At 42.9% G+C, this 13144-nt stretch overlaps 1 protein-coding gene across 1 annotated transcript; it reads right to left on the reverse strand.

The window, feature by feature from the left end:
* Positions 1-10898: 10898 nt before the first annotated feature.
* LOC120930439 (putative nuclease HARBI1) lies at positions 10899-11755 on the reverse strand. Its single transcript, XM_040341625.1, has 3 exons — positions 11506-11755; positions 11052-11419; positions 10899-10958 (listed from the first exon to the last, which is right to left on the reverse strand). The coding sequence occupies exons 1-3, from the start codon at positions 11753-11755 to the stop codon at positions 10932-10934; spliced, it is 645 nt and encodes a 214-aa protein (XP_040197559.1). The 3' UTR covers positions 10899-10931.
* Positions 11756-13144: the final 1389 nt, after the last annotated feature.

Here is a 13144-nt window from a genome sequence, read left to right on the forward strand (position 1 = left end):
TAGAAAAGGAAATGGGTCTCTTCTTTAAAGAAAATGACATAGAAAACGTTGCCCCGTCTGGATTATGGGAAACGCACAAAGTGTACATGAGAGGGAGGATGATAGCAGAAAAGGCTAAGAGGAGGAAAATCAGACAGGCCCAGAAACAAACCCTATTAGATGAAATCCAGGCCTTAGAACAGAAACATAAAGAAAGACAGGAAGAGCAAATTATGATGTTATTAACAGGGAAAAGAGAAAAATTCAAGGATTTACTGGAACGAGAAACTAACCATGGGGAATAAACCCGGAAAATAACTAGCAAGGATAATTAAACCTAGAAATACACAACTTTATATAAAAAATGAAAGATAGGAAAGGATATTTAAGTCATTCCACTAAAGATATAATTAAAATCCTACAGAAATACAGAGTAGAAGAAGGAAAATCAAACAATATTTAGAAAGGGTTAAGTTCCTGGTAATAACAGAAGAAGTCAATAAGCTAGATAAGGAGATATCAAGAGAGAAAATAAGTCAGACAATTAAAAATATTAAAATGGGTAAGAGTCCTGGCCCAGATAGATATTGTAACGGAATGTCCCACACTCCGCTTGAGTGCTTCCGTCATATACCGATTCCTATCAGTCTGGATATAGATATCAGATATTCCAGCTGCTCTCAATTACACAACGCAACACGACTTGTTTGTCTGCTGAACATGGAGTGTTTAATAGAACCAAGAATGCAACATTATATACAGTTTAAAGAGGAGGTAACCAGAACATAAATTAACATGAGCTAATTAACTAATCATTTACCCAGACGAGGTGACTCCGAGATATGACCTTTCAGAGTAGATGTCACGTCTCCGCTCACCTGCTATACAATACACATTATCATAAGTGTAAACACAGGACATATTCACACAATAGCACAGAGAACAGACAGATGGCTGGAGGTGATGGCATTAACATCTAACAGTATGAATGAGTCACTCTTACAATTAACCCGTTGAGTTCAGAATCAACAACCAGTAAATAGTTCTTTACAGATATCCTGGAATATATTGTGGATAATAATTACATAATAATCCCATCTCAGGTAGTCCAAGATATAATTTCTCAGTCATCCTATGCCCCTAGGGGACATAGGATGACTTTAGACATAAGGGGGTCCGAGTCTATCACAAATATACCTCACTATGGTGTCCGTTTATGAAACCGTGAAGAATTATCACTACAGAGATCACCGGCATTCACTGTGTAATTTCTTCACAGTGGTGTGCCGGTTTATATTCCTGTGTAGATTGCTTCTCTTCAGGTGAAGAGAAGTGATCTACAAACGTTGATAACGGTGGCTGTGAATGCGAGTCTGAAGTCTCGTGAGAATTCCCGAGACTTCGGCAGTTTACAACAAAACGAAAGTAAAACACCAAGCAGCACATTTCATTAATAAAACCCCCAAATTAAACAAGAAACTACACAAATCACACATATATCACACATATACACCCCCCTTTATTGTAAAACTTAGCTAATATTAAAATTTAACACTATAATTAAACATGTGGTTTTCTCCTCATGAACGGTGTGTATATAAAATGGTGGATCCTGCATCTGTCATCCATCAGTACACCGTTCATGAGAATTTAAATAAAATTACAATTTCAATTAATAATTAAAATAAAATAATTTAAATAAAAATATATAATATAAAATAATAAATATAATTTAAAAAGTGAAATGAGATTCCCCTCTGTACTAAAATTGACCTGTCCATTGGTTTGAACCATCTATTTGGGTGGCAAAAATATATATAGATAAAAATATATAAAATATAAAATATTATCATAATTTTTTTTTTATATATTCATTTAAAAAATATATTTACATATATATATATATATATTCAAATAAATTATAACATATTGATTCAATAATTATATGTGTACTGTAAATCAAAACCCCCCAATAATAGAAACATGGTACACTCTTGCCAAAGTTAAGTTAAAAATTATATTAAAATCATTTGAGGGGTTAGTGATAGGAGAGTATGGAGCACTTAACAAAAAAAAGAACCACAAAGTTCAGCCATGCGCAAAATTGCGTTTTGGTGGCAAGAGCAGTTAGTAACTGGGACCGTTTATTTGGGTCCCAGTCTAAAAAACTTTCCTACTCAAGGAAAAATGAAATATGGAATTTAATTGTCCAGGAAGTAAACGCTGCAGGGGACGTTGCCCGGAACATTGAAACATGCCGTCGTCGACTTAACGACATTAAAGTCCAGTTAAAAAAAAAATGCAATATCTAGCAAAACATCAGCGTGGCACTGGTGGAGGACCTCCAGCTAATATTACCTTCTCCAGCTATGAGGAAGAGTTAAAAGGGTGCCTCGGACCTGACGTTATAAGTGGTGTCCCCGGAGAACACGATTCTGACGCTAATAGTAAGTAATTCAATTTTTTTTTAAATTCAATATAAATGTATTTTTTTTTTTATAAAGTAATTAAGAGATTTTTTTTTTCCACAGTGTTAGGAGAACCGTCAGGTGGAGATGAAAATTGTGATCAAGATGAGACTATGCTTCTTTTCGATGATGCTGATGATGGTAAGTAGTTTATTTTTTATTTTATTTTTTTACCGCTTGTCGCCCACCCACAAATCATTTCATAGGAGCTGTAGTGCCTGCTGCACTTGTGATTTGGCCCTTACTTGCATTTGGAAGTGACCCCCCCCAAAGGGTTATTTACACTTGAATTCTGGGGGTGGTAAAAACCTGTGTTTGAGTCACGTATTTATCACCCCCAATCCCTACCTCCTTTAGCTTCTGAGGCAGCATTCAAAGGTGTACACATGCCGCAGCAGTAATTCAAATCCCTGTTACTTTTGGTGGTTGCTACCGCCTGCCCATCCATCGCAACCCTTTTCCAGTAAATGTGGCCACTCTGCAAGTGGATCGCAACTGCATGCTTCTGCGGAGTCCAGTGGGTTAAAGGAGTTGCTGACAAAGCAACACAATGCTGCCTGTTTTGACCCCTTGTTTGTTGTCAGTGGCGGCTGGTGCTCCAAATTTTTTGGGGGGGCGCAAACCCCCCCAAAAAAATGCAGCCTCACTGTGGCCATCAAATGCAGCCACTTTGCCATGAATTGTCACCACTGTGCCATGCCATCAAACGCAGTCACTGTGCCATGCCATCAAACACAGCCACTGTGCCATCAATTGTCACCACTGTGCCATGCCATCAAACCCAGCCACTGTGCCCCTCAATTATCGCCACTGTGGCAATTGTTACTACTGTGCCATGCCATCAAACCCAGCCACTGTGCCCCTCAATTGTCGCCACTGTGCCAATTGTTACTACTGTGCCATGCCATCAAACCCAGCAACTGTGCCCCTCAATTGTCGCCACTGTGCCAATTGTTACTACTGTGCCATGCCATCAAACCCAGCCACTGTGCCCCCTCAATTGTCGCCACTGTGGCAATTGTTACTACTGTGCCATGCCATCAAACCCAGCCACTGTGCCCCTCAATTATCGCCACTGTGGCAATTGTTACTACTGTGCCATGCCATCAAACCCAGCCACTGTGCCCCTCAATTGTCGCCACTGTGCCAATTGTTACTACTGTGCCATGCCATCAAACCCAGCCACTGTGCCCCTCAATTGTCGCCACTGTGCCAATTGTTACTACTGTGCCATGCCATCAAACCCAGCCACTGTGCCCCTCAATTGTCGCCACTGTGGCAATTGTTACTACTGTGCCATGCCATCAAACCCAGCCACTGTGCCCCTCAATTGTCGCCACTGTGGCAATTGTTACTACTGTGCCATGCCATTAAACCCAGCCACTGTGCCCCTCAATTGTCGCCACTGTGGCAATTGTTACTACTGTGCCATGCCATCAAACCCAGCCACTGTGCCCCTCAATTGTCGCCACTGTGCCAATTGTTACTACTGTGCCATGCCATCAAACCCAGCCACTGTGCCCCTCAATTGTCCCCACTGTGGCAATTGTTACTACTGTGCCATGCCATCAAACCCAGCCACTGTGCCCCTCAATTGTCGCCACTGTGGCAATTGTTACTACTGTGCCATGCCATCAAACCCAGCCACTGTGCCCCTCAATTGTCGCCACTGTGCCAATTGTTACTACTGTGCCATGCCATCAAACCCAGCCACTGTGCCCCTCAATTGTCGCCACTGTGCCAATTGTTACTACTGTGCCATGCCATCAAACCCAGCCACTGTGCCCCTCAATTGTCGCCACTGTGGCAATTGTTACTACTGTGCCATGCCATCAAACCCAGCCACTGTGCCCCTCAATTGTCGCCACTGTGGCAATTGTTACTACTGTGCCATGCCATCAAACCCAGCCACTGTGCCCCTCAATTGTCGCCACTGTGGCAATTGTTACTACTGTGCCATGCCATCAAACCCAGCCACTGTGCCCCTCAATTGTCGCCACTGTGCCAATTGTTACTACTGTGCCATGCCATCAAACCCAGCCACTGTGCCCCTCAATTGTCGCCACTGTGCCGATTGTCACCACTGTGCCCTTTAATTGTCGCCATTGTGGTCATTGTTGCCACTGTGCATGTCACTGTGCCCTTTACTTGTTGCCACTGTGCCCATTGTCACCACTGTGCCCATTGATGCCACTGTGCCATTGTGGCCACTGTGCCCTGTAAAAAGCACTTACCTTAATCCTTACACGTCCCTCGATGTCTTTTCCTGCCTTTGTGTCGCTTAAGCCAATCAGCTTACCGATAACCAGAATCGGCAAACCTGATTGGCTGAGACAGCCATCAGTCTTATCCACGGAACGCACCCCCCATACGTTCCGAGGATAAGCATCTGGGAGACGAGGGCTGTACTCGGAAAGCCTATCAGTGGCTCTGATAGGCACTTCCGCACAGCCAACCAGCTGCCGTTATTCACGTGGTCGGCACTCAATGTCCGGTCTCCTGAATAGACCAGCGGCACCTGGCAACAATAACATACATTCATGCAATGCATGAATGTATGTTAGTACTGTGCCGTGCGAGAGCCAGAGGGGGCGGCGCTCCAGTGCCCTCTATGGACGGACCGCCACTGTTTGCTGTACTGCAACAACCTTTTGTACTGCAAAAGGTTTATATTATGATTACTGTGAACCAAATTACATTTTATATGATTGTTGTGTTTTACAGATAACACGCAAATTATGATACAACTGCTAAATGAAGATGATTGTGATGGCATCAATGGTAAGTTACAGATTGCTGTCATATAGATGAATGATAATATATGTTAAAAACCAAAAATAAAGCCGTGCTACAATATGAAGATGTTTAAGTGGATTTAAAGCATAGAAATGTTTTACCTTAAAGCGGAGATCCACTCAAAAGTTAAACTTTCCCTTATCTGTCTACCCCCCGCCAGTAATACATTTGTTACCTTTCAAGGGAGAGGGGAATGAGGTACCTGTTTTGGACAGGTACCGTTCAGCACTTTCCGGAGAGCGACCGCCCACTCCTCCTGTGTTCGCCACCGGACCAATCTGAAAGCAGAGTGCCCATGTGCAGTAGGTGGACCGGCTGTGAAGCCGAAAGGCTTCACTGACTGGTTCCCTTTACAGGAATGGTGACAGCCAAACACGTCAGATGATCCAAAGATTGGCTGTGGTGCCAACATCGCGGGCTCCCAGGACAGGTAAGTGTCCATATATTTAAAGTCATTAGCTGCAGCATTTGTTGCTGCTGAGTGTAAATTTTTTCGTGGGGAGGCTGGACCTCCTCTTTTATTGATTCCTTGCATTCATTTAAAACATTTTTAAACATCAGGATCCCCACTCCCCCATCACCTTTGTACACTACGCACATCTGCAGGTCTTTTCCCCCCTAATTTCCGAGATTTGCTGGCTATGCTGGGGCACTGGGAGCCATCGGCACCCACTGTTGTCAATCAAAGCATACAACAATGAAGTTGTGGCGGTGCAAAATCTACTGTCTGTGTGATGGATTTAGTAGCAGGGCTTGGGAGCAAGCACTCACAAGTGATCCCATGGGAAACGGCTTTCAAAGGGGTAACTTGACATACAAGAGGGGCCAGGAGCACCGGTTTTGGTGGGGGGTGGGTGAGACTAAGAATAGGTTGTTCACGGCCTCTCTGTGCAGTTCCATTGTACAGAGCAGGTAAGTGGTCAGTAGCTTGTTATTTAAAAACAAAATGTCACCTTTACAATATTTTTTTTAAATTATTGTATTTTTTTCCTTTGGTAGTTCCTGTTGAAACTGAACTGATGGATGAACCTCAAGCGGGACCGTCAAATATGGGTAACTATTACAAGCATTACAAATGTATACTCAGGGCCGTCTTTAGACCAGGGCAAACGGGGCACTTGCCCTGGGTCCAATCTTTGTAGGGGGCCCTGTGCTACCCGCGAACTGCGGCCCAAACGACGGCTTAGCAGAGGGCACGGGAGGCTGTATTCCCGATCTAGCCAGCAGCGAGGGGGCGGGACCAGGAGCTCCACAGACGCGCTGACCCCGCATGCTCGGAACAGAGCGCTGTAGTTAGACCAGTGATCAGAGTGGGCGTGTCAGTGGAGCTCCCGGTACGACACCTCTATACTGGCTGTGGAATACAGAGGTCGAGGGGCGGGCCTGGAGCTCCACTGACGCCCACTCCGATCACTCACTCTAACTACAGCCGCTCTGTTCCGAGTGGAGCTCCTGGTCCCACCCCCTCTCTGATGTCTAGCGCGCAAATACAGCCTTCTGTGTGTCCTCTATACACTCTGCAAAACTGTCATCTGGGCCCCAATTCACGTTAACTATATGCAGTATATGTCACAGTCTCTGTTAACTTTTGCAGTACCTGTACCCACCTCCATCTGCACCCTGTACCCACCTCCCTCTGCACCCTGTACCCACCTCCCTCTGTACCCACCTCCATCTGCACCCACCTTCCTCTGCAACCACCTCACCCCTCAATACTAGTGCAGTTTGGCCACCCCTTCAATTTTCACTGAGAGGTTATGATGTGTAATAATCTCTTACAACTAATCAGTGAGTAATATTGATTAGCAGTAACCTCTGCAATCCAAGTAGTGAGCAGTTATGATGTCCTGTAACCTCTAGCAACTAATCTGTGAGCTGTAATGATGTGTTTCAATCTCTGGCAGCCAATCACAAGCACTGACTGAGCTTTTGCTGTAAACTAATTTTGAGTCTAGCTGGGGGGGCACAATAAAATATTAGCCCAGGGACCAATGAATGTTAAAGATGGCCCTGTGTATACTATTACGATGATGTTTTTCTAAAAACATATTCCTTTTATCAGAACCTCCTGAAGTTTGTTATGAACATCCCAGAGATGCCATGACGAGAGAGGAAGTAACAAATAGTAAGCGTAAAAACCATTCTAATACTGATATTAAATCTAAATTTTTATTGTAGACTAATATGTTTCTTAATTGTATTTATATTATGTTACAGATAATGAGGAGGGTGGGCACCAGTCATCACATAATCCGATTGCAGCACCAGGTCCCATACGGGTCCCAAGAGGGAGAAGGAGAAGAGAGCTCTTGGCCCAAAGAACAGAGCAAGCCAATAATGCATCCTTGCTGTTGGCTGAAACTCTTAACTCCATGATAGGTAATATAAGAGAGAGACAGCAGCAGCAAGATGTGGTTAATGAGGAGCAACGAACTTATAGAAATGCCCTTGTAAATGAATTGAGACGGCATAATGAGCTTGCTGAATCCCAGCAAGCTCTTCTGAAAGAAATCTTAGACGAACAAAAAAAAATGTCCTCTGCCCTTTTTTTTCTTGTAGGGTCAATTTCCCAGCACCTGGGCCCTACTCACCAATCCCCAAATACCTAAAAAAAAGTAATGTTATTGCTTTCCAGGCAAGAAAACTGCTTGAAGAGTTTGGTGCTGTGAAAACCGGGCGTGTGTATGCTCAGTGCCGAGGGAGCAAAGCCCTGTACACAAGGCCGTGATTCCCGGGCCAAAGCTATCCCTGCACTTTACCTGTCTGACTTTATATTGCCGAGAATCCCGGACGTATATACAGGGCTTTAATCTTTGTCAAGTTTGCACTACAGTTGTTAAAAATTTGCACTATTGTTAATAATAAATGTTTTATTCACAAATAAAATTATTTGAAGTCAATCATTTTGGTTTGTATTTTTCTCATCAAAATCAAAATTAGGTTTATTTTTAAGACATCACAAATTATTTCAACTTTTAATAAATCAACATACATTTTAGGCAAATCTATCGGGAGGCCATCGGGCCCAGGGGTCTTGCCAGACTTAAAAGTCTTGACCAACGTTGATATTTACTCTGACGTGATAGGTGCGCATAAGTTTTGCCAGGGGTCCCAGAAACATACTTTTCAGCAGTTATAGCTACCAATTAAGGTGCTAAGACAGTAAACTGTAAAAGCAACTTTCAGTTCCATTGTGGTGGCAGTGAGCCCTCATGGCCGCCTTCACTTGGTCGAATGAGCTTATGAGTCTCCACCAAGTAGTTCGGTAAGCTAAACAGCATTTTTTTCAAGTATCAGAGGTCGGTAATCAATCTAGAGCCACTGATGTTTCACAGAAGTAAAGCAAGGGGAGGATGAGGATCCGGGGGGTGCTCCATGGGGTCCGTGCTTTATAGTTGGAATTGATGTGTAGAAATGGACATCAGACAGCAAAGCCCAGTAGGTGCGGGCAGTAAAGGGCCCTCCTCGCTGTTGCTGATATGCCTGGGTTCTGATGTTGCCATCTTCCTTAACTGCTCTACATCTGAAAATGTAATAACATATTATAGTACATATTAATATTAATGTAAAATATTGTAGTTTAAATATGACATTTACACTATTCTTTATATTGAAATATCAGTGAAATATATCATCTGTTGACCACAAGCTCCAAGGTCAAGGCATGAAGGTTGACATGACAGTTCATTGCTTATTAATTGTCAAGTGAAGAGGCTAATTACAGCTGTTGATCTAGCCTCTGGATGGACGCAAAACAATTTTTTTTTGATCCATACAGAGGCTATACAGCATGGGTGTCCAAAAATGGAATTCCAAACGAATTCCATTGGAGTATAAGAGGACATGTTCTCTATCTAAACTCTGTCGTAATTTCCAATGAAATTGCGACCGTGTACATGTGGCATTAGTGTGTTCGTCCGAGCAGTAATACACTGACCAACAAGAATTTTATTGCCTTTGTGGCTGTGTGTGGTCAAGATATGAGCTTTGGTTTGTTAGTTGGATGTACCGTATTTATAGGCAAACTTCTAAGGTAAAAAATTACATTTTAATTAAGAAATGAGAATAAAAATAAGGGTCAGTGCCTATCAATGCAGTGTAATCAGTGCCCATCTGCAGGCTTGAAGGGGACAGGGAGGGCGCGGGACAAGCGGTGACACATTACATACCGGTGAATCCCCTGTTTACTTGGAGTCCTCTATAATAAAAAGTCCTGCCTCCTATGATAGACAGGACAATCATTTAATGGCAGACCAGGAAACGGGACTTCCTAATACAGATGCAGCAGAGTAAACGCGACATTATCCTGTATGTAATCTGGCGGCACTCATCCTAATCCCTCCCTGTCCCCTCCAAGGCACAGATAAATACGGTATATATATATTGTGGCCCTGGCGGCCTCAAAAGATATATATATCCACATTACTAGGGGGCCTATTAAACCAGAATGCAGGGACACAATTGGCCCGCAGGACGGACTTTGGACTTACCTGCTATCGAGTGTCTGTGACGTGACCTGACATCAATCTGTAGACTGATCCTGCAAGTGATTCAGGATCACATTAGGGCAAAAGTATAGCGCTCAGGTTTGCCAAAAAAGAAGTATGACCAAAAACGTTTGGTTATTCTTTCTATTTCAATGAAAAAAAAATTCTTCTCTAAACTACACATAAATTATAATTTGTAATTGTGAAATTTTTAACAGTACTCTAACTACATCAAAACAAAAAATTACAATTGAAAATGTTTTAAATCTTAATCACATTGGTGGATGCAGCATAGGTACGCTGGGGCATCTATCCCCTGACGCTTATGCGAACCGAGTGATCAAACACTGTTGATTGTACAATTATCACTCTTCTGTGTGCAGAGAGTGGTGACTGACAGTTACCAGCTCTTTGCGCTGCCCCTGCAGCTCTCACGAGAGCATGAAGCAGTGGATGGGTCATGAACAGCTGGTTCACCAAGTGAAGGTCACCTACAGCAGACTATTGGCCATTCTTAGGTGAATACGGGTCACGCCAATCCATAACAAATTCCACTCCTAAACTGTAATGGCGCGTACAAACGGTCGTTTTTTGTGATGAAAAAAAAAATACATTTTTAAAAACGTCATTTAAAATGACCGTGTGTGGGGAAAACGTTGTTTTATGTGTTCCGAAAAAAGACCAAAAAAAAATTTGACCATGCTTCAATGTTTTATGTCGTTTTTTGGAAGTGAGTTATGAAGCGAGCTTGAATGGAACAGAGTGCCGCCTTACGTGCTGAACGTAACCGCGCTTTGCTTGAGCATTTTGAAAAAACGATGGTGTGTAGGCAACGTCGTTTTTTAAAAAGAAGTTTGAAAAACATATTTTTTTTTTTAAGGAAAAAAATGACGTTTTTTTTCATCACAAAATCAAAAATCATACTTACCTGCTCTGTTTGATTTTCCACATACGAGCCATTATCCTCCTGTGGAGTACCCTACTTGCACTTGTGGCACCTCCCTCCACTGATTGCACCAATAGCAAGTCACTTGCTATGGGGTCAATCATGTGTGCTTGCTCCTGAGTCAGCTCTGTGTGTTCACCTGCCCCCTGCTACATCCTCAAGTAAAAAATTAAATAAAGAAATCCTTGTAAATATTACACTTACCTTTAAAATTCCAGGGGTCAACTTCAACAGGATAGGATCACAAACGTTAAACTAATTAGTCGTCCTTCTTTGTAGATCCTACAAAACATAACATTAAATTATAATGAAATAGCAGAGAAAATTAAAATGACATATACATATTAATTTACATGAAAATTAGTATATAATTACCCTGAAATAGTTCTGAATGAGTCTCTGACGGACATTGTTCCCTAGGTCTGAGGAATCTTCAGAGGCAGCCGGGAGTGCCGGTATTTCTGGTGGCAGATCATCATCGATGTGCAAGTCTACATTGTTTGCAAGAGCAATATTGTGTAGAATTGCACATACAATAATGATATCTGACACCAGTTCCGGAGAGTGCTGTAAAAAGCCACCAGTTTTCGATAGGCATCGGAATGTGGATTTCCACATTCCAAATGTCCTCTCGATAACTGAACGGGTACGGATATGTGCACTATTATATCTAACCTCGGCCGCAGTCTGAGGATTCGACAGAGGCGTTAGCAACCAAGATCGACATCCATATCCTGCGTCTCCTATAATAAGAAACAAAATAATACTTAGCATAAGTAATATTTAACATTAATTTACATAAATAATAAAGAAATTTAAATTTGCTTACCCACCAGCCAGCCCTCTGGCATTTGTCCTCGTTCGAATCGTTCAAAGAGAGCTGACTGCCGCAGGATATGGCTGTCATGGCAACTTCCGGGAAACCCAGATCTGATACTCATAATGCGCTGGTGGGAGTCCACCACAACTTGCACATTTAACGAGTGGTAGCTTTTCCTATTACGGAACTGCTCCTCCCCATCATGTGGTGGTATCAGCGGAATATGAGTACCGTCTATGGCTCCCAGGCAATTTGGCATCCCTCCTTGTCAGAAAAATCCAACCTTCACCTCTTGCCACTCTTCATCGGTTCTAGGGAAATGGATGTACCTATCCATATGTCTCTTGATAGCTTTCAGAACCGGTTTCAGGAATCTAGAAAGACTGGGACGACTAATTCCAATGATCCGAGCACATGACGGCTGAAAGTTACCTGTAGCTAAATAATTTAGGACAGCCAATAGCCTGACAATGGCAGGGATTGCATGGGTTCTCCCCGTCAGGGGTTAAATTTCATCAGATATGAGGTGGTAAACCTCCATGACCCCCTGACGGTTCAGCCGAAACATGTCCTCGACATCATTGTCAGACAGATCCTCCAGAACTGTGCGTCTCCGGAACACACGAGGCTGTCTGAGCCTAAGGCCCCATACACACCATAGAATCTATCCGCAGATAAATCCCATCAAATGGGTTTCTGCGGATAGATTCTATGGTGTGTACACTCCGTCGGATATTTATCCGCGGAGAAATCTCCCCTGGGATGGATTTCCAGCAGATGGATATTTGCTGACATGCTCAACAAATCCATCTGCTGGAATCCATTCCAACGGATGGATCCGCTCGTCTGTACAGACTTACCGGATCCATCCGTCCAAAGGGATTCCCCGCACGCGTCGTAATGATTTGACGCATGCGTGGAATTCCTTATATGACAGCGTCGCGCCCGTCGCCGCGTCATAATAGCGGTGACGGCGCGACACGTCATCGGCAGAGGATTTCAGCGCGGATTTCAATGCGATGGTGTGTACACGCCATCGCATAGAAATCTTCTGAAATCCTCGAGAGGATTTATCCGCGGATACGGTCCGCTGGACCGTATCTGCGGATAAATCCTCTCGTGTGTATGGGGCCTAACATTTGTGATCCTATCCTGTGCGATGCGAACAGCTGCTGCTGCGACAGCTGTTACGGCTAACAGTAGGATGGTCTCGTCAATATCCATGACTACTGCCTGAAATAAACAATAATAATAATATATATAAAATATATAAAATGATATTGCGCTACTCAAAAATTATAAGTGAAAAAAAAAAAAAAATAATCAGTGGTTGTAGGCGGCCAACATACCAATGGATAATTGTGCAAAAGTGAAAACGAAAAATGTAGCGCCAACCTATGTGAGAAATGTATCCACAAAGTGGCCCCAAATGGACAGACACCCTATAGGGAGATATGTCCAAGAACTTAGCTGGGTACACAGTGGAAAGAAAGATCATATATACCACAAACAGAAAATAAATAACGTTCACGGTTAAATATGAATAAGTGAAAATACAAAGGTAAAATAAAGCAATTAATAAGTCCTGTAAATCTGTGTGGCCACAGATACAATTAATATGCGCACAAGTGAAATAGTCCCATGTATA

This window comes from Rana temporaria, chromosome 3, assembly GCF_905171775.1.
Source record: "Rana temporaria chromosome 3, aRanTem1.1, whole genome shotgun sequence".
NCBI lineage: Eukaryota > Metazoa > Chordata > Amphibia > Anura > Ranidae > Rana > Rana temporaria.

Bases quoted from the DNA above. Each gene is read 5' to 3' on its own strand.
- LOC120930439 (XM_040341625.1), bottom strand. From the start codon at position 11,755: ATGCCAAATTGCCTGGGAGCCATAGACGGTACTCATATTCCGCTGATA. The intron at 11,420-11,505 runs GTAAGCAAATTT...TTCTTATTATAG, and splicing joins GCCAGAGGGCTGGCTGGTGG to GAGACGCAGGATATGGATGT. The intron at 10,959-11,051 runs GTAATTATATAC...TATGTTTTGTAG, and splicing joins TCATTCAGAACTATTTCAGG to GATCTACAAAGAAGGACGAC.